This window comes from Hemitrygon akajei, chromosome 29 (assembly GCF_048418815.1).
Source record: "Hemitrygon akajei chromosome 29, sHemAka1.3, whole genome shotgun sequence".
NCBI lineage: Eukaryota > Metazoa > Chordata > Chondrichthyes > Myliobatiformes > Dasyatidae > Hemitrygon > Hemitrygon akajei.
In genome coordinates, this window is record NC_133152.1 from 35,362,616 (window position 1) to 35,385,876 (window position 23,261).

Genomic DNA, 23,261 nt, shown 5'->3' on the forward strand with positions numbered 1-23,261 from the left:
ATTTCTAATAAACTGTACGTACAACAGGACAGTCAATATAACTTAGAAATACAATTGTATCAGTGTGAATTAATTATCTGAAGGCCTGGTGGAAGAAGCTGTCCCAGAGCCTGTTGGTCCTGACTGTAACACTGCAGTACTATTTCCCAGATGGTAGCAGCTAGAACAATTTGTGGTTGGGGTAACTCGGATCCCCAAAGATCTTTCGGACCCATTTTGACGTCGACTGTTATGTTTTCCATGATGAGGATGTCGTCATGTTCATGGATAGAGTCATGTGCTTCATCCAGAAGTGCACTGGCGATGTTGTCCCCTAGAAGTCATTAAGGGTCTTCCCGAACCAGAAACCCTGGATCAATAGTTCTGTGCAAGCAGCACTTTCGGCACAACATAGAGCTTACAATGCCGGCAATCAGCAGGAGCTCAAGAAAAGCAGCTATGATCTGCGCAAAGCTATCAACGCTGTGAAACAACAATACAAGGAGAAGATTGAGTCAAGATTCACAACGAATAGCACATGTGACTTGTGGCGAGGGTTGCATACCATCGCAGACATCAAAGCCAGACGTAGTAATGCCACCAACATCATGGCCTCTCTCCCAGATGAGCTCAATTGCTTTTAAACTTGGTTCGATGTCGCTAACTCCAAGCCTCTGAGGAAAGCCACTGTTACAACCTGCAACCTAGTCACCTCTAAGGCTGAGGTATACAGGTGTTTCCAATGAGTGGACAATTGCAAGGCTGAGGGACCAGACAGCATCCAGGGCGAGTACTCAGGATGTGCGTAGCACAACTGGCAGCTCTGTTTACAGACATTTTTCATCTCCCCTCTCCCAGTGTAGAGTGCTCTCCTGCTTCAAATTATCTACCATTGTCCCTGTACCAAAAAAGACCAAGGTAACATGCCTGAACGACTGGTGTCCTGTTGCACTCACATCAATAATAAGCAAATGCTTTAAGAGGCTGGTCAAGGACTACATCTGCAGCATGCCACCACCCAAACTGGACCCCCTTACAATTTGCCTACCGACACAACTGATCAACAGACGACGCAATAGCCACTGCTCTACATACCCTCCTTACACATCTGGAGAAGGAGGATGCTTGTGTGAGAATGCTATTGTTGGACTACAGTTCAGCATTCAACACAATTCCATCCAGGTTCGACAGGAAGCTCAGAGACCTTGGCCTTGACACTGCCCTGTGCAGCTGGTTCATGGACTTCTTGATAGATCGCCGGCAGGTGATCCACCCCTCTGACTCTCAACACAGGAGCTCCTCAGGGCTGTGTACTAAGTCCTCTCCTTTACTCCCTATATACCCATGACTGTGTTGCCACCCACAGCTCTAATCTGCTAAATAAATTTGCCGACAACACTACATTGATTGGTCTAATCTCAAACAATAATGAGATGGCTCACAGGGAAGAAGTCATCTCTCAAACACAGTGGTGTCAAGAAAACAACCTTTCCTTCAATGTCGCAAAAACAAGGGAGCTGGTTGTGGATTACAGGATGAATGGAGACAGGCTAACCCCTACTGACATCAATGGATCTGGGGTTGAGAGGGTAAATAGCTTTAAATTTCTTGGCATTGACATCATTGAGGACCTCACATGGTCTGTACACACCAGCTGTGTGGTAAGAAGACACAACAGCACCTCTTTCACCTCAGATGGTTGAGGAAGTTTGGTATGGTCCCCAAATCCTAAGAATGTCCTACAGGGGCACAACTGAGAACATCGGGACTGGCTACATTACTGCCTGGTATGGGAACCATACCGCCTTTAATTGCAGGATTCTGCAGAGTAGTGCGGTTATCCCACCACATCTGTAGTTGTGAACTTCCCATGATTCAGGACATTTACAAAGACAGGTATGAATAAAAGGCCGGAAGGATCATTGGGGACCCGAGTCACCCCAACCACAATCAATTCCAGCTGCTACCATCCGGGAAACGGTACCGCAACTTAAAAGCCAGGACCAACTGGCTCCAGGACAGCTTCTTCCACCAGGCTATCAGACTGATTAACTCACGCTGATTTGAATGTATTTCTATGTTACGTTGACTGTTCTACTTATTATAAATTACTATGATTGCACATTGCATATTTAGATGGAGATGTAATGCAAAGATCTTTACTCCTCATGTATGAGAAGGATGTAACAAATAAAGTCAATTCAATTCAATTTTATGCACCTGTCTCTATAAATATCCTGAATAGTGGGAAGTTCACATCTATGGGTGTACTGGACTGTCCGCACCACTCTCTGCAGAGTCCTGCGATTGAGGGAGTTACAATTTCCATACTGGGCAGTGATGCAGCCAGTCAGGACGCTCTCAATTGTGCCTCTGTAAGAAGTCCTTAGGATATGGGGACCCATGCCAAACTTCTTCAACTGTCTGAGGTGAAAGGGGTGCTGTATGTACAGACCACATGAGATCCTCAGTGATAAAGTTTAGCAAAAAGTGAAATGCAAATGTAATGAGCAAGAAATGGAAAAGATGAGAATTGGGGAAAACAAGCATAATGATGTCCATAGTTTATTATGAGCAACATACACAAAATGCTAGAGGAATTCAGCAAGTCAGGCATAATCCGTAAGGTAATAAACAGTTGACACTTCAGGCTGAGACCCTTCAAAGCTGTTCCTTATATACGCTTCTATAATTTTAAAAATCATGTTTCAAGGAAATGGGAACTTTCATGAAGCTCAGAATTCAGCAAATTAAACTAACCAGCAAAATGAAGTCTATCCACCATCTTCAGCAAGATAGTGACCTGAATTAACAAGAGAATTAGGCACAATGATCAAATACTGTGTGTTCATTCGCAAACACTCCCTTCAGTCTATCTACCACATTCACAGGTGTTGTACTGTGAAATAACCTTCATTGAAGATCATTTATAAAGTTGGCAAGAAAACCCTGAAGCAACTCTGATGAATAAAATGACACTCACTAAGCAACAGCAAATATAGCCAAGTCTAATAAAGTCTATACTGGCAGAGCAGACAGAAGGAGATACTGGGTCAAAATTTGAACAGCTGAAAGCAGATGAAAGTTGCAGCAGAATACAACCTTACTTTGTCTTGGCCAATTGCCTCTGGATGGAAGTCACATTTTCAAGAATTGGTGGAAGCCCATGTTCAACATCTCAATGTTAGTACTCATGCACAGACATTTTCCTTTGAACAACCTCTCTCAGAAGACTATCAAAGTTCAAATTAAATAGATAATCAAAATACATATATGTCGCCGTATACAACCCTGAGATTTGTTTTCTTGCAGACACACTCAGTTAATTCAAGAAACATAATAGAATCAATGAAAGACAGCACCCAACAGAGCAGACGAACAACAAATGTATGAAAGACAACAAACTGTACAAATACAAAAGAAAAAATTAAATAATAGTAATAAGAAGAAATAAGAAATAAATATCAAAAACATGAGGTGAAGAGTCCTTGAAAGTGAGTCATAGGTTGTGGAAACAGTTTTGTGATGGAGCTAGTGAAGTTATCCCCACTGGTTCAAAAGCCTCATGGTTGAAGGGTAATAACTATTCCTGAACCTGGTGGTCAGAGTCCCGAGGCTCTTGTACCTTCTTCCTGATGCCAGCAGTGAGAAGAGAACATAACCTGGGTGGTGGATGATGATGGATGCTGATTGCCTGCGACAGCGCTCTGTATAGATGTAGAAATTATAAATAAAAAGATAGCGCCAGATTACTGCACTTCAGCTAATGTGACTCAAATGATTGGCTGGGCATATTGTGTTGGTAAGGAGAATTCCAGCCAATGATGTAACTTTAGCTACTTGATTATTTATTTGTTATTTCTTGGATACACAGGAATCTTCAGATGATGCAACCTGGAGTTAAAAGACTGTCTATCTCTTGCCGCAGATGCTGCCCAATTCACTTAGTTCCTCCAGCTTTTTTTCCCCATCTAGTTATTTCCTGTCAAATTTAACTACTTGGAACTACGTGGAATCACACTTAATCTTGGGTGGAAATGGAGAAAGAATTCATTCAAACGCCTTGCTGCTATGCAAGCCCAAGATATAAAATCAATTGGTTGTTGGCCCAAGGAAGTAGGTGGAGGCCTGGGTGAGGGACAACAACCCTATCCTCATTAACAGAGCTTTCTTGGAAGTGCCAGAAGATTTGGCATGTCCACAAGGATCCTCTTGAACTTCCACAGATGCACTATGGGAAGTATTCTAAATGGCTACATATCAGACTAGTACGGCAAATGCTCTGCTCTTGACTGCACAGAGTGGTAAATCTAGGACAATGCTATATTATATGACAGGCTCTTCACTGCCTTCTATCCAGTCCACCTTCACAGTGCGTTGCTTCAGGAAAGCTCAGAATTATCAAGTATGCCTGCTACTCTTGCCATTCCTTTTTCTTTCTTCTATCTTCTGGCAAGGGTAATACATACAGACCTAAGAACAGAGTCTTCCCTACTGCTATCAGACACATGAACCAATCAACTCTTTCACACCCCTTCTGAGGCATTGCCATGCTCTTGTATACTTAATTTTACCTTTCTCAGTTATTTTGTCATTGTTACGCCGGTATTCTTGTTGCAATACTTTAGACTGCACAAGAATATTTGTACCATTTTGCTGTTTTGCATTTATCATTGTATTATTGCTGTATTTATTATAATTATGTATATTGTTTACTCTATGAGCTTCATGCTAACAAGAAATTTCATTACACTGATGTATACGACAATGGAAAAATCTAATCACAAAATTACATACAAGAATCACCTGCTAGTAAAAATGTGGCAAGATAATACTGAGCATTAAGAGCAGAGAAATGAGGCTTTGTCAAAACTTACTTTGCCAAGCAGCTTCAATCTGAAATTTCCAAAAACATGCATGGTGGTGAAGCAGTTAGTACAACGCTTTATAGCACTGGCTGCAAGATTGGAGTTCTATTCTCGCATCCGTCTGTAAGGACTTTGTGTTCTCCCTGTGGCACATGGGTTTTCTCTGAGTGTTCTGGTTTCCTCCTAAGTTCCAATTACGTATGGTTAGGATTAGTTAGTTGTGGACATGCTATGTTGGCACCGGAAGCATGGCAACACTTGTTGCCTGCTCAGCACAATCCTTGCAAGCAGAACAAGTGCTACACCTGCCCCTACGCCTGCTCCCTTACTACCATTCAGAACCCCAAACAGTCCTTCCAAGTGAGGTGACACTTCACCTGAGAGTCTGTTGGAGTCACCTACTGTATCCCGTGCTCCTGGCGTGGCCTTCTGTATATCAGTGAGAACTGACATAGATGGGGAGACTGCTTCTTTGAGCAGCTAAGCTCCATCCTCCAGAAAAAGCAGTATCTCCTAGTGGCCACCCATTTTAATTCCACTTCCCATTCCAACATGTCAATCTATAGTCTCCTATACTGTTGCGATGAGGCCACATTCAGGTTGGAGGAACAACACCTTATATTCTGTCCGGGTCGTCTCCAACCTGATGGCACAAACACCGATTTCTCGAACTTCTGATAATGGTCCCCACCCTCTCTCCTTCACCAGTCCCCATCCCCTTTTCCTTTCCTCACTTGCCCATCTCCTCCCTTTAGTGCTCCTCCCCCTTTTCTTTCTACCATGGCCTTCTGTACTCCCCTATCTGATTTCCCCCTTCTCCATCCCTGTATCTGTTTTACCAATCAGCTTCCCAGCTCTTTACTTCACTCCTCATCACCCCACCCCCAGTTTCACCTATCACCTTGTGTCTCTTCTTACCCTCCCTCCATCTTCTTACTCTGATTTCTCATCTTTTTTTTTCTCCAGTCCTGTTGAAGTGTCCTGGCCCAAAACATCGACTGTACTCTTTTCCATGGATGCTACCTGGCCTGGTGAGTTCCTCCAGCATTTTGTGTGCGTTCCAGTGCATTTCACTGTATACTTCGATGTACATGTGACAAATAAAGGTAATCCAGATCTAGATTTTATTCCTTGACCTCAGTTACCAGAAATAACCTCAATAACCAGAAATTCAGTTCTTCATTCAAATTTATAATACAAATTCTGGTTAACTTCAGAACCTTTTGAGGTTAATAAAGTAATACAGTAATAAAGTCTTATAAGAACCTCAGTACATTTTGATCCAAATTAGCTGAAGTTTCATGGAAATAGTTAGAGAGATATAAAAATAGACAAACTGAGTAACAAATTATGTATTTAAATGAAATACAGAACAGATTAGAACACTATCAAAACTAGTACGGTACTATAAAACTGTGTATTTGTTCTTAATCGTTATCGATGCAGGAATTCATCCAGTGTACATTGCTGTGTTCTTTTGATTGACTGTAAATGAACAAAATCAGCACAGATAATGGACTGCCTTCACACAATATTTTCAACGATTGTATTCTCCAAATCTTCATTTTCATTATAACATTCAAGATGATTGTTGATACCTTCAAATTCTTCATAGTTCTTAGCTTGCTGAAGTAGTGAAATAATCTCATTTTCACTCCCAGCCATTTCTGGCATCTCCAAGCCTGAATGCTTGAAACTGCGGTGCATAATACAGGTCTGAAATTGTATTACCATTTATTCCTCGCAAATATCAGAAACAAATATAATTTCTTTTTGAACACATATACACACAACCAATGTTATTTAAAAACTGCTCACTCCAAGCATGGTGTAGAGTCTAACAGCCAAACAAATGTACATACTTAACATTTGTTCGAAACAGTTCGGAAACAGTCTCCTGTCCCAAGTAAGTGGTATAATGACACAAATAAATGAAGAATATTCTAGGTATTTTTTCTTATTAGTTTTTGTTTTCTTGTCTCAGATACTGTACATGGCTGTCCCAATTAACCAAAGGCACTATTAACCAGAATCCACTGTATTTCAAGTGTTTTAACCAATGCAAGTAACTCTAATGGAAAGAATTGGGAACATCTCAGCCTTCAGCCTTTTTATCAATTGTCACTTTTTGCTCACAAAGCATGCAACTAAAATTCAACACACTTCATGTATGAAAAGACAACAAGTTAGCTGTTACTAGATATATCAGGGTCAAAACTAATCCAAATCAAAAACTACCCTCAAGAAGTCACTGCAAGTTAGAAATTAAAATATGGGACTTGCTACAAGTAGTTGAGACTAATAACAGTTTATGCTTCTAAAGGTAAATAGACTCGGGAGAAAGGCATTGAACAATATATTAATAGGATTAGATAAAGCTGGGGAGCAAATGTTTCCATGAATCTGTTGAAACTTCTGTAGGTAAATGGTCTGTTTCTAGGTTGCAAATTTATTAAAAGCTAATCTGCTTCTCCTCATCCTTGAGCATGTGTGCTAACAACAGATGTTGCACAACTGTGTTTCTGGATTCAACTAAATGCAAACAAATTAAATATATGCCTGCACCATTCTAATTTCTATACTGGAAGGCATGTATGTGCATGATAAATACTCAGAAAATTATTTTTTTGGTTTAAAAGATAAACATCCCTTCTGGCAAATATCTTTACAATGCCACTAACTGAGGGGAAATCCTCCACTGTTTGAATGTTCTTCCCATGACCATGTGGGTTTCCTCTGAGTACTCTGGCTTTCTCCCACATTCCAACGACAAGAGGATTAGTAAGGGTTTGTAAAGTAAGGGCATACTATGTTGTAGCCGGAAGCATGGTGACACATGCAGGCTGCCCTCAGCACATACTCAGACTGTGTTGGTCATTGACGTAAATGATGCATTTCACTATATGCTTCGATGTACATATAAAAAGTAAAGCTAATCTAATTTGGGTTCTCACAGTTATGACAATAAAAATACTTAAAGATTGCAGGCAATGCTATAATTTGTGCACAATTAATTGAAAGAGTACTCTTAGCTAATTGATGGGTAATCAAAATTTAACGCAAAAAATACAGGGAAATTAGAGGATTGGGAAACTTGAAAAAACCATGGGTGGGGGGGGGGAGACGAAATATGAAGGTAAGCTAGCCAATAATATCAAAGAGGATAGCAAACGTATTCTCAGACATAATAAAAGAGAACCGCAAGTAGATATTGGATCACTGGAAAATGACACTGGAGAGGTAGTAACTGGGGACAAGGAAATGGTAGACGAATGGAATAAGTATTTTACTACTGTCTTCTCTGTAGAAGACATTAGCAGTATGCCAAAAGTTCGAGAGTGTCAAGAGCAGAAGTTAGTGCAGTTCTGCTGAAAGGCCCAAAGGTAGGTAAGTCACCTGGTCCAGATAGATTATACCCCAGGATCTGAAAGAGATAGCTGAAAAGACTGTGGAGGCATTAGTAATGATCTTTCAAGAATCAATAGATTTTGGCATGGTTCTGGAAGACTGGAAAATTACAAATGTAACTCCACTCTTCAAGAAGGGAGGGAGGCAGAAGAAAGGAAATTATAAACAGTTAGCCTGACCTCAGTGGTTGGGAAGATGTTGGAGTCCTGTTAAGGATGTGGTTTTCAAGTGCTTGGAGGCACCTGATAAAATAGTCCAAAGTCAGCGCGGTTTCCTTGAGGGAAAATCTTGTCTGACAAATCTATTGGAACTCTGAGGAAATAACAAGCAGGATAAACAGAGAAAAATCGGTGGATGTTATGTACTCGGATTTTCAGAAGGTGTTTGACAAGGTGCCGCACATAAGACAGCTTAACAAGATAAAAGCCCATGGTTTTACTAACATGGCTAAGGTTTCAGAGATCCCCCTTATTTTTTTAAAGAGGCAAAGAATGGGAATAAAGAGAGCCTTTTCTGATTAGCTACAGTGACTAATGGTGTTCCACAGAGGTCGGTTTTGGGGCTGCTTCTTTTCATGTTGTATGTCAGTGATTTGGATGAGGGAATTGATGGGTTTGTGGCCAAGTTTGCAGACAATACGAAGACAGGTTGAGGAAGCAGTGAGGCTGCTAAAGGACTGGGCAAAGAAGTGGCAAATGGAATACAGTTTCGGGAAGTGTATGCACATGCACTTTGGTGAAGGAAGAAAAGCGTAGACTATTTTCTAGTTGGAGAGAAAATTCAAAAATCAGAGGTGCAAGGAGACTTGTCAGATCTCATGCAGGATTCCCCAAAGGTTCAGTCAGTGGTGACGAAGGCAATTGCAATGTTAGCATTCATTTCAAGAGGACTATGACATTAAAGAAAGGATGCTATGCTGAGGTTTTATAAGGCACTGGTGAGGCCTCTATTGGAGTACTGTGAACAATTCTGAGTCCCTTAATTAAGAAAAGATGTGCTGACATTGGAAAGGGTTCAAAGGGGGTTCACGAGAATGATGCTGGGAATGAAAGGCTTATCACATGAGGGGTGACTGATGGATCTGGCTTTTACTCACTGGAATACAGAAGAATGAGGGGGAACTGTGAAACCTATTGAATGTTAAAAGGCCTAGATAGAGTGGATGTGAAGAGGATGTTACCAGTGGTGGTGGGGGGGGGGAGTCTAGGACCAGATGACACATCATCAGAATAGAGGGACATCAATTTAGAACTGAGATGAGGAGGAATTTCTTTAACTAGAGTGTGGTGAATCTGTGAAATTTGTTGCCACAGCAGCTGTGGAGACCAGGTGATTGAATGTATTTACAGCAGAGGCTGATAGATTCTTGATTAGTCAGGGTGTGAAAGGTTAAGGTGAGAAGGCAGGAAAATGGAGTTGAGAGGGAAATGGATCAGCCATTATGAAATGGGCAGACTCGATGGGCTGAATGGCCTAATTCTGCTCCTTTGTCTGACGGTCTAATATGCCACATAATTACTCCACAAAATTAACCATGCCAGTACAATCTACGAAAACCCTCTAAAGTTCATTTAGATATATTTAAATATTGATAAATTGCTTATAGTGTGTCTAATTATATAAGGAGTGGCTTATTTGGACAAAGGGACAAATGTCACATGTCAAACCTGTCCAGAAACCCAGAAAGACTAAGAATGCAGAACTTTCAAAACAACTGGTAACAAAGTCATCACACAAAGTTTAGGCATAAGACTGCACTGAATAGGATGTACAGTCAGGTTCCTTTCTCTTTGAAAAGTCACACTGTAACTTATGTTAACCTAATATCTACTCTTTAAGAAGGGAGAGAGGCAAAAGACAGGCCAGTTAGACTGACTTCAGTGTTTGGCAAGATGTTAAGAGTCAATTATTAAAGTTGAGGCTTTGGAGTACAGGCAGTAGCCAGGTTACAAACGAGTTCTGTTCCTGAGTCCATCTTTAAGTAGGATTTGTACGTAAGTCAGAACAGGTACATCCGGTATTATTTAGCGTCAATTAGTCAAACATTTGGCTTAGTATATAGTACATATTTCACCTTTCTATGTATATAAAATACTTAAGAAACGTATGTATTCCAATAATTAAACCACTGCGTTGCTTAGTAATAATTGTAACTTTCATCGGGGCAGGACCTTTCACATGCTCCATTATTCTCACCTTATCCTTTAAAATTGTTCTGATCATTGACCGACTGTAGCCTAGCACTTTTCCAATGACCGATGATGTTTCACCTCTTTCCAAATGCTTTATTATTTTCAATCGTGATCACTTCCCATCAACGGAACAGAAACACTGCAGGCGGCGGGTCCCAAGCTCCGCAAGGTCCTAAGGACCATTGCACTGAATTCCCCGGGTCCTAAAGTGCACTGCACTGAGACAGGTTAAATGGGACAAGTTGGGGCTGTGCTGGGTTTGGGTATTTGATCCTCCACAATATTCCACGCGGGAATTTAAACTGGAGGTGGCAGTGCTTTTATTCACAAGGTCGAGTTGCAAGCTCAACATCAACCCGGCACAGACGGAGAGCGCGCTCAGAAGCAGTCTGTCACTGAATCGAACTCAGGAACCTCCGTTCCTGAGCCCGCCGCTGATCTCACTGCGCCACCAGCCAGCCAACCGGAACAGGGGAGGGGAGGTCAGGGTGAATCTTGCTAAGAAAAATTTAAGCCAAATACAAAGTTACACACTCAACACAGTGTCAACAGCAACGACTTAAAATGGCGGACAGTGTCGCAATACAACTTAAAATGGCGGACAGCATTCTTCTTCCTAGGTTTGTAAGTCGGACGTTCGTAACTCGGGGACCACCTGTACTTGGAGATACATGATAAAATAGGCCGAAGGCAGCATGGTTTCCCTTAATCAGCAGATGTTGTTTGCCTGGATTTTCAGAAGTCCTTTGACAATGTGCCTCACATGAGGCTGCTAAAGAAGAGCCATTGATATTACAGGAATGATCATAGCATGGTTAGATGATTGGTTGACTGGCAGGAGGCAAATAATGGGAATAAAGGGGGCCTATTCTGGTTCATTGCCAGTGACTAGTAGTATTCTGTAAGGGTCAGTGTTGAGACTGCTACTTTAAGGCCAAGTTTGTGGATGATACAAAGACAGGTGGAGGGGCAGGCAGTGTTGAGGAAACAGGGAGTGTGCATTAGGACTTGGACAGATTAGAAAAATGAGCAAAGTGGAAGATGGACTACAGTGTGGGAAAATATATGGGCATGCACATTGGTAGTAGCAACAAAGGTGTAAACTATTTTCTAAATAGGGAGAAAATACACAAATTGGAGATGAAAAGGAATTTGGGACTCCTGGTGCAGGATTCCATAAAGTTTAACTTGCAAGTTGAGTCGATAGTAAGGAAGGCATATTCAATATGAGCATTTATTTTGAGAGGACTATAATGCTGAGGCTTTATAAGGCATTGGTCAGATTGCATTGGGAGTACTATGCCGAGTTTTGAGCCCCGTATCCAAAAACATATGTGTAGGTTCACGAGAATGATCCCAGGAATGAAAGGCTTAATGTATGAGGAGCATTAGATGGCTCTTGGCTGAAGTTAAACTTCAGTGCAGTTTAGAAGAATAATGGGAGAATCTCACTGAAACCTATTGAATATTGAAAGCCTAGATAGAGTGGATACAGACAGGATGTTTCCAACAGTGGGAAGAGTCTTGGACCAGAGGGCACAGCCTCAGGTGTCCTTTTAGAAAAGAGATGAGGAGGAAATTCTTTGACCATATGGCTTGCTTGGGGATTTAAAGCAATTCCAAATATCATTCAAATTTCAGCCTTTGCTGAGAGGTGGTTCCAAGAAATGAGAAATGGTCCAAATTTTGCAAACTCCGGAATCTTTATAGTGGGATGGCACCAGTGCATTTGTCTTGCCAATGTTAAGTACAAGGCTCAGGGCATTTGTCTAAGTACAAGATTTCATACAATCTGATAAATAGATAAATAGTAAATAGATAGCTTCACGTTAATGACTAGATGAAACACATAGCAACATAATTGATCTTTGCATCACAAAGTATGTACAATTACTATATGGACCAATAAAGCTAACCACACACAACTTTAAAAAAAAAGTCAAATTCCAATCAGTTAATATATTCTGTCATAGTATAAAGTTACTCTTTCCCTTGCTGTCTTTAAAAAAAAAAGCATTAAAACTTCAATGTACATCTAACTCACTATTATATTTCCAGGAAAAAAGGACTATTGATTGGATTTTTGAAATATATCCCATCAATTATAACCTCTCTCCAGAGTAGCTGACAGTGAAGAGTTCAGGTATAGTCTGGTAAGACATTAAAACAAAGTTCAACAAATGCTCATATGCAATATCCTGCAGTTCTGATACAAGATCTTTGACCTCAAAACAGTATGTTTTGCCCTCCAAAGGTGCGGCCTGGCCTAGTTATGATTCATATTTTCTGCTTTCTTATTTTTTAAACAATCGCAATGTATTATTTCTATTTAAATGGCATCTACTTTCCACCACTGTGTCAAAGTGTCTACTTCAAGAATTACCAGCTCAGCCAAAATCAAATGGCAGATCCTCACTGTGCAAGTTAAAAAGATTCCAAACATTTTTATCCTAGCCAAGTTTCACTGGTTTAGTATGTAAATATTTTCCAGAATTTAACATTCAATTTGACAAATTCAATCATCTTCAATCATACATCACTAAAATTATTCTGCAACATCTTTCAAACCAACAGCCTGTTTCATAATGCTTTTCTTGCACTGGCAGTGAATGTTCAGAAACTTCATGCAAGGTCAATCTAAAATGTTATTCCATTTATCTCCACGAATGCAGCAAGTGTTTCTTGCATTTTCTTTTTATTTCTGCCATTTAGAACACCTTTTTTTTTTAATTAAACTTCACCACCCTCTCCCCCCATTCCTGTCTTCCAAGATCCCATAAGCATGCTTCCAATTCTTCTTAATTGCCAACTATCCCTTTTATCTTGCTGCTCTGAATTATTTGTTTAACTTTACCAGCAAAGCCTGTATACTCAACAGTTATTTTTAAGCAGTGTATTTTATTAGCTTTGACAAAGGTAGGACACAAGGTTATTTTTCATGCACTGCAATTTAAATACATGGAATATACCACCTTAGTATTAAAACACAATTACAACTTTGAGAATATCAAATATGGAGAACAAACTGCAAATAACAACAGTTGTTCAGTTGGACCTGTTTGGGAAACGGTTAAAAGAGAGGGGAAAAAACATGGTACAATAATATGGATGAAAAATTATTACTGAGATACAATTATTCTGGTTTTATCACAACTGATGAGATCCAAGAGTGTGACATTCTTTCATTTAATAACCTTTTAAGGCCTAATACTTTCAAACAAGCAATTATGGTTTCAGTAAATTGCATGTGCACAGTTGGCTACATATTAAAGGTGGTAATATAGGTCATATTAAGTAACACAGTACTGATAGAAACCAGGACCCTCACAGTTACCTTCCTTCCATTATCACAAACTAACATATTCACTTGGGGGAGAGATTACATATGTTTATGACGGCCATAAAAATCATGGAATGGATGATTAAAATAGTTATGTGTGAGAATTCTACATTCATTATACCTAAATGATTAATAATATGGACTTAGCCAGAGAACATAGACAGGATGCGTTTGCTAGAAATGAAGATGGTTTAGGCAAAAGAGCAATTGTAATTGAACAGGTACAAAGCAATTAAGAAACAAAGGGATTAGGAGTTTGTAAACAGGTTGAGGGCGCACCAGAAGAAAACAATATTTGGCAGTCAATGAGAAGAGGATAATATTCAAACACAAAAATGAATTCTTTGCCAACAAAGAGCATTCCTTCCTTGGTGGCTGGGGCATTAAAAACCATTTTGTACTTGGGCAATTATCCAACTGCTGACAATAATCCTGTAACAGTATCACTGGCCAATAATTTTTTTTGGTATGGAATAATCAAGGATATTACTATAGGAGTAATTTATCTTTTTAACCTCTTTGTACCAACACAGGATTTTCTCTTACCTTAGTGACCTATCTATGAAATTTCATTATGTGGTTAAAGTTTTATACTGCTTGATTTTTTTTTGTGCACTGAATGTACTGAGCTAGGAGTGGGACAGGGTGGGGAAAGAGTACACCAAGTAATACCATTAAAGAGTTACAATTGGTGCACATTTGAATCGGACTTCCCAGAAGTTCTTCAAACTTCCCCCTCCCCTATATTACTTCAGGTTCCTGTAAATCTTTATAACAGATCTAAATTCTGGAAGGTGTGGAATAATATAGTAGTTACTTTATGGAACATTGAATTCAAAATCTTTGGCAATAATTCAAACAATGCAATTATAAATATATAGTTCTAAAAGATTTGTAATGAAATGCAACCTATTGACTTTATCTAATCTGGTCTATGACTCCAATTCAAACCATTTTTGAAGTGGTTTAACAAGTCTCCAAGTTATATCAAAATGCTTCAAAGAACTGCAAAAGTTTAGCAATATAGTTCCACTACTATACTTGAAAACCATGCAACAGGAATAAATGCAGAAATATGTGATAATGCTTATATTCCAAAATTTAAGAATTGCTCAAAGTATATACTTTTCCAATAAACAAAATGGTACTTACTGTTCTCTCCTGGGCATGGCATGCCTGGCTTTTCAGGAATGCTGGGAAATACTAGGTGAAATGAAGAGGGCAAAATTTTATGAAAAGGATCAAGAAAGTAAAGTGGTACATACTTTGTAATAATAAGCTACTCTAACCTATCTCCCTTAAAACATCATCTTTGTAAGAAACAGCTTCAAAAGCCTGATAATAAATTATTCAAATATTCATAAAGTTCAAGAAATCAGCATCTGGCTCACAGGAGGGTCTCAATTCCCACACTCCATTGAAGATCATCTGTTTTCTGTTTCCAATACTTTCTTCAAACAAACCTAGGTCTGTCCCAGTTCCCCATCTCCCTTTAAACTTCCCATATTAACCAAAACATTTATTGTATCAGAAACCGAATCAGAATCACATTTAATATCACCAGCATATGTCATGCAATTTTTTAGTTTTGCAGCAGCAGTATATTACAATACACGATAAATAAACAAAAAGTGTGAATTACAGCAAGTGCATTTATATATAAAATAGTTATATTAAGGTAAGTAAGTCAAAAGAACAGAAATTTTTATGAAAAATAGTAAGATAGTGTTGATGGGTTCAAGATCATTTAGAAATCAGATGGCAGAGGGAGAAGAAGCTGTGTAATAATTAAGGAACAGCAAATTAAAAATGTGCTGGAGTACTAATAGGGAATAACATCCAATAGTACAGAACACCTAGAGGAATTTTACTGTATTTGCTTCCAATAGTTTCTGTAACCTTTGGATTTTTCTCTCTCTTCCTCACCCAAGCTAACAATTCTCTTACGCTTTCTGTGCTCATGGTTTGCTTCCTTTATTTTCTTTCCTTTCCTTAAATTTTACTTTTTTAGTCTTTACCCTTCACATTCTTCTTTTAGATCCAGGTTTTCCTTTACTTTGTCTTTGCTTAATGATTTTCTATTCCATCTACTTAATTTTTAAAATGTCATACCAGCATAGGCAGGACTTCTGTCCTCAAGAAGACTTCATAAAACCAGCTTATTTAATTGATAAATCAATATTGCATTCAGGCTGTCAACAACAAAATGTCTCCAGGATGGTATGCTGCCTCCCTGGTGCAAGGGTCAAGGATGTCACTGAGCAGCTGCAGGACATTCTGGAGTGGGAGGGTGAACAGCCAGTGGTCATGGTGCACATAGGTATCAACGATATAGGTAAAAAACGGGATGAGGTCCTACAAGGTGAATTTAGAGAGTTAGGAGATAAACTAAAAAGTAGGACCACAAAGGTAATAATCTCTGGATTACCACCAGTGCCACGTGCTAGTCAGAGTAGAAATAGGAGGATATTTCAAATGAATACGTGGCTTGAAAAATGGTGCAAGGGGGAGGGATTCAAATTTCTGGGGCATTGGAACCAGTTCTGGGGGAGGTGGGACCGGTACAAACAGGACAGTCTGCACCTGGGCTGGACTGGAACCAATGTCCTAGGGGGAGCGTTTGCTATTGCTGTTCAGGAGGATTTAAACTAATGTGGCAGGGGGATGGGAACAAGTGCAGAGAGACAGAGGGGTGTAAATTGAAGGTAGAAGCAAAAAGTAGTAAGGTGAAAAGTAAAAATGGCAGGTAGGCAAATCCAGGGCAAAAATCAAAAAGGGCCACTTTTCAACATAATTGTATAAGGGCTAAGAGTTTTGTAAAAACAAGCCTGAAGGCTTTGTGTGTCAATGCAAGGAGCATTCGTAACAAGGTGGGTGAACTGAATGTACAAATAGTTATTAATGAATATGATATAGTTGGGATCACAGAGACATGGCTACAGGGTGACAAGGATGGGAGCTCAACATCCAGGGATATTCAATATTCAGGAGGGATGGACAGGAAAGAAAAGGAGGTGGGGTAGTGTTGCTGGTTAGAGGGAGATTAATGCAATAGAAAGGAAGGACATTAGCTTGGAGGATGTGGAATTTATATGGGTAGAGCTGCATAACACTAAGGGGCAGAAAACGCTGGTGGGAGTTGTGTACAGGCCACCTAACAGTAGTAGTGAGGTTGGGGATGGCATTAAACAGGAAATTAGAAATGCGTGTAATAATGGAACAGTAATTATAATGGGTGACTTCAATCTACATATAGATTGGGTGAACCAAATTGGTAAGGGTGCTGAGGAAGAGGATTTCTTTGAATGTATGCTGGTTGGTTTTCTGAACCAACATGTCGAGGAACCAACTAGACAGCAGGCCATTCCAGATTGGGTATTGAGCAATGAGGAAGGGTTAGTTAGCAATCTTGTTGTGTAAGGCCCCTTGGGTAAGAGTGACCATAATATGGTGGAATTCTTCATTAAGATGGAGAGTGACATAGTTAATTCAGAAGCAAAGATTCTGAACTTAAAGAAGGGTAACTTTGAAGGTATGAAATGTGAATTAGCTAAGATAGACTGGCAAATGATAATTAAAGGGTTGACGGTGCATATGCAATGGCAAGCATTTAAAGATCGCATGGATGAACTACAACAACTGTTCATCCCAGTTTGGCAAAAGAATAAACCAGGGAAGGTAGTGCACCTGTGGCTGACAAGGGAAATTAGGGATAGTATCAATTCCAAAGAAGAAACATACAAATTAGCCAAAAAAAGCGGCACACCTGAGGACTGGGAGAAATTCAGAGTCCAGCAGAGGAGGACAAAGGGCTTAATTAGAAAAGGGAAAAAAGATTATGAGAGAAAGCTGGCAAGGAACATAAAAACTGACTGTAAAAGCTTTCATAGATATCTGAAAAGAAAAAGATTGGTTAAGACAAATGTATGTCCCTTACAGTCAGAAATAGGTGAATTGATCATGGGGAACAAGGACATGGCAGACCAATTGAATAACTACTTTGGTTCTGTCTTCACTAAGGAGGACATAAATAATCTACCGGAAATAGTAGGGGACCGAAGGTCTAGTGAGGTGGAGGAACTGAGGGAAATACATGTTAGTAAGGAAGTGGTGTTAGGTAAATTCAAGGGATTAAAGGCAGATAAATCCCCAGGGCCAGATGGTCTGCATCCCAGAGTGCTTAAGGAAGTAGCCCAAGAAATAGTGGATGCATTAGTGATACTTTTTCAAAATTCCTTAGATTCTGGATTAGTTCCTATGGATTGGAGGGTGGCTAATGCAACCCCACTTTTTAAAAAAGGAGGGAGAGAGAAACCAGGGAATTATAGACCGGTTAGCCTGACATCAGTGGTGGGGAAAATGCTAGAGTCGGTTATCAAAGATGTGATAACAGCACATTTGGAAAGCGATGAAATCATTGGGCAAAGTCAGCATGGATTTGTGAAAGGAAAATCAAGTCTGACAAATCATATAGAATTTTTTGAAGATGTAACTAGTAGAGTGGAAAGGGGATAGCCAGTGGATGTGGTATATTTGGATTTTCAAAAGGCTTTTGACAAGGTCCCACACATGAGATTAGTGTGCAAACTTAAAGCACACAGTATTGGGGGTATGGTATTGATGTGGATAGAGAATTGGTTGGCAGACAGGAAGCAAAGAGTGGGAACAGGACCTTTTCAGAATGGCAGGCAGTGACTAGTGGGGTACCGCAAGGCTCAGTGCTGGGACCCCAGTTGTTTACAATATATATTAATGATTTAGACGAGGGAATTAAATGCAGCATCTCCAAGTTTGCGGATGACACAAAGCTGGGCGGCGGTGTTAGCTGTGAGGAGGATGGTAAGAGGATGCAGGGTGACTTGGATAGGTTAGATGAGTGGGCAAATTCATGGCAGATGCAATTTAATGTGGATAAATGTGAGGTTACCCACTTTGGTTGCAAGAACAGGAAAACAGATTATTATCTGAATGGTGGCCGATTAGGAAAAGGGGAGCTGCAACAAGACCTGGGTGTCACTGTACACCAGTCACTGAAAGTGGGCATGCAGGTACAGCAGGCGGTGAAAAAGGCAAATGGTATGTTGGCATTCATAGCAAGAGGATTCGAGTACAGGAGCAGGGAGGTTCTACTGCAGTTGTACAAGGCCTTGGTGAGACCACACCTGGAGTACTGTGTGCAGTTTTGGTCCCCTAATCTGAGGAAAGACATTCTTGCCATAGAGGGAGTACAAAGAAGGTTCACCAGATTGATTCCTGGGATGGCAGGACTTTCATATGAAGAAAGACTGGATCGACTAGGCTTATTCTCACTGGAATTTAGAAGATTGAGGGGGGATCTTACTGAAACGTATAAAATTCTGAAGGAATTGGACAGGCTAGATGCAGGAAGATTGTTTCTGATGTTGGGGAAGTCCAGAACGAGGGGTCACAGTTTAAAGATAGACTTTTAGGACCGAGATAAGGAAAAACTTCTTCACACAGAGAGTGGTGAATCTGTGGAATTCTCTGCCACAGGAAACAGTTGAGGCCAGTTCATTGGCTATATTTAAGAGGGAGTTAGATATGGCCCTTGTGGCTAAAGGGATCAGGGAGTATGGAGAGAAAGCAGGTACAGGGTTCTGAATTGGATGATCAGCCATGAGCATACTGAATGGCGGTGCAGGCTCTAAGGGCCGAATGGCCTACTCCTGCACCTATTTTCTATGTTTCTATGTCTCAAGAAGCTTCACAAGAACATTATCAAACAAAACTAAGGAGATATTAGTTCAAATGATCAAAGATAGTAATATAAGCAAGCATTTTCAAAGGGAGGGTGAAAGAGAACTAGAAGTTCAAAAGCTTGGGGCTGGGAGGCTGACAGCACAGCCACCAGCAGTGTTTCTCCAAAGGCTAAAACTGAAGGAATGCAGATAGTAGCTATAGAGTTCAAGGAGATTACAGAGACAGATAGGCGGATGGGATTTGGTACAATCACAATAGAACGTCCATGTTTCAGGTGACCTCGGTTAAAAAATTAATCAGCAGGGAAGTCAGGGCAAAATCAACTGATAGTGCAGCAGTGGAAATTATAAGACTTAGTAATGGCACAACTATCTAAACAAATCTCAAGATAGAACAATAGACTAAAATTGTAAGCAGTGTAATTCATAAGTGTAAGTATGAAGACAGGTAAGAGAAGGGCAGAATATATGGCTAAGCAGCTGAAATTTTGGGAGGGGAGATGAAATGGAATAAATATCCTCAGGTATTCATAATATTTATGAAACCTCAATAGTTTACATCACAGAATGAGAGAAGATGCTAATTATTTTCTACCTTACTGGTACTGTTCCACAGTCGATGGAATTTTGAAATATGATCACTAATGTATTTTGTAGCTCTGCAATCATGAATTATTTGGGACCAGTAATTAATAGAATTAGTTAACTAGATTCTGGCAAAGAGAAGGGCATTAGGAATGGACCGACAGTACAAAATAACTTTGAACTAACCATCATGAATTAAAATCTTGGTGTACGAGATGGTGAAATAATAAAACAAAAATAGAGGTTTTTCTTTCATTAGTAAGCTGTCATTCAGTCCATCATAACTACCAACTTTAATAGCAAGCTAGTAATCAAAATTAAGAGGTTAGTGGTCCCAAAAAGTCAACTAACGTATGGCATAACCAAGTAATTAAGCAGCTTGATTTTGAGTCCCAGATTATTTGACCATGAGCAAATTCCAGAATGAATAAGGAAAAGTGGTTCCAAGCAGTAGAGACCAAAAGGATTAAATAAGAATGATTTTTGCTTATTCTTTTATGGAGTAAGATGTTCCTCCAAGGCTGACAAACAAATCTTAAATGGAAATGAAAGCAGATCTCTTCACCATACGACAACTGCATGACAGCTGTTCCCAAATGAGTCAAACTGGAGTTACAACTAAGGCTAGATCTCCGCTGAATAAAGTTTATAATTTAATATTCACCTCTATTTTAATATTAACACCACCAATGAAAGATGTTGCCTTTTTAACTTCCTGTTTTACTTTCACAGCTATTTGTGATTTTAATTTGTCCTTTGTTTCAGTTCTTTCATTCAAATTATTGTAATATTAAAACCACCACCTTGGGTCCTAGTGCCCTTCCCTTGACAACATCGGTGGCGTGGAGAGGGGAAGGCTTGCAACTTGGGCAACTGCCGGTCTCCCATACAACCCCGCCCAGGCCTGTGCCCTGGAAAAACCTTCCAAGGTGCAAATCCACGGTCTCACGAGACTAACGGATGCCTATTTCTATTTTCAAAACCACCACCAACAGATGGTACTAAGTTGAAGTGAGAATGTGGAGAGGGTAAGGGGTACGTGTAGAAGGGGGGACGAGCGGTAAGTGTAACAAAATATGTAGACAGGACCAGGGAGAGAATACGTCATTGGGGAAGTGTAGGAGGATAGAGAACAGGTAACTAAAATAGAATGCCAGACAGGACATGGCAACCACAAGGAAAGGGGAACCTTGCCACCACAAGACAATGTGTTTGGCAAAGTATCTGAGCTATATACCTATTTCGAGTGTTTTGCTTGCGTCTATACTTATTCCAAGTACTTCGCTTGCGTCTATGCTCATTCCGAATATTTCGTGAGCTTAACTATGCGATAGCCAATCGTTCGATGAATTTGAATCGGTAACCATATTTGCGAATGTAGTACCCCGCTTTTGGGTGTAAGTATGACCTTTGTAAACCGACAAATTGGGAGTTGGCTACCTTACGCCCGAAGTGCGTGTGACTGCGAACTCCTCTCTGAATAAAAACCGCTTCAGAGGTAATTTCGTGTCTCTGGTGTTTTTTCCTCAACTGAGCAGGTTAATAATTTCAATTGAACAGAAGTATCCATATTAAATACTCAGGAACAAGAGCAATCAGTTTTGATCAATCAGTAGATTCAATGTCACATCACTAAATGATAGCTTTTAAGTTAAATAGTTGGAATTTTTCTATAGTCCTTTAATCAAATTTGAATCAATTACTACTCACCGTGGATAATGAGACCCGATTCTCCACTCTGATTATATAGACGAAATGCTTCCTCCAGCTCCATGTGGGAAGAAACTGTGCATGGGTCTCCTACAATATGAAAATAGAAGGATATTAGTGGGAATGTTGCCTGGTTAAGAATGCTGGGACATTGGCTTGCCAAGGAACTTTTTTCAAAACACTAACAATCCAAGAAACCCAAATCATGTCCAAAATCTTAAGTTCTCTACTGTATACAATTCTTAAAACATCATGGATTGAACTTTGTACCTCTTCTGCTACATTTTAATTAATTAAAGTGACACAACGGAATTTTACAAGGGCTATGGATAGGGTGAATAACCAAAAAAAAAACCAAATGTCCTCTATTTTGGTATTGGTCAACAGGAAGGTATTGAATTGCTGCAGGTGTGGCCATTTACACTACTTTAAAGTCGAAAACATCTTACATATACTTATGCAATTTACTTCAGATATCAATCACCAATCAGTAACCAAGCAACCCATTTCACCTTCGTATAACCAAAGTCTGTTAGCATAGCACAAAAACAGTAGCAGTGATCCTTGCCCTCCAACAGATTGAGACCTGCACCACCACAGAAGGCACCTCAATGAAGTTGAAAGAAACAATCAAAGCAAAATCCTACAAATTTACTCAGGTATGGGTGAACCAACCTCTCCCAAACCAACTTCCCAATTTTGAGTCCTAGTTACATTCAGTTGATTCTGCTGGGCAGGCTCTACTATTCACGTGACTGACAACAGAATTTTGAACCAGACAATCCACCCAAATTCTGTTAATAGATGGGATTATCAAGGACATTATCAACAATTGCAAGCAATACTTAAAAACAATAACATCCCCACAAATTCCTGGATAAACCTGGTTCAAAAGCATTCACAGTGGCAAAGGACTATTCACAATAACATTGAGGATGTCAAGACCACATATCAAGGGCACAAAAAAACTCTTCATTAATAGCAGTAAGAACACACCACCTCAGAATGTACATACCCATAAGTCTGTCAAAATTCTGCCTATCCCAAAGGTGGAAGAGTAAGTCATTCCAAACTAAAGGCATAATGCAATAAATCAGCAATTCATCTCAAGGAAACTTGAAATTTAATGATTTGAAATTTGTTCAAAATGTCAACAATTCAGTGCTAAGCAGCTGGCAATTAATGTTATGTTAGAAAGCAAAGAAAGCCTGCTAGTATCAATGCTGTACTTGGATTTTCTCCAAACCTATTCCTGGACATTGGAGCAGAGTGTAAACCTCCCTAAGTCCTCATGCTTTTATGCTAAAACATCTCCCTACTGAACCTGTTTCAGGTCTAAAGCAAAAACCATAAACCTATATATTTCAATGGAAAAGAACTGTATAGGTGGCAGAGTGGAGATATGTCTCTATGGAGCCAGTGATCATTAATGGAGAATGTGTGGAGCAGGTTAAGACCT

General features: G+C 39.8%; 1 protein-coding gene across 2 annotated transcripts in view; it reads right to left on the reverse strand.

Annotated features, from left to right (window-relative positions):
• prkcz (protein kinase C, zeta) overlaps positions 1 to 23,261 on the reverse strand; it is a 349,250-nt gene that overhangs the window by 265,588 nt on the left and 60,401 nt on the right. For both annotated transcript variants that reach the window (XM_073032157.1, XM_073032158.1), the window contains exons 3-4: positions 21,803 to 21,892; positions 14,940 to 14,990 (exon numbers count right to left, since the gene is read on the reverse strand). In XM_073032157.1, the coding sequence (XP_072888258.1) occupies positions 14,940 to 14,990; positions 21,803 to 21,892 (141 nt within the window). The remainder of the gene's footprint in view (positions 1 to 14,939; positions 14,991 to 21,802; positions 21,893 to 23,261) is intronic.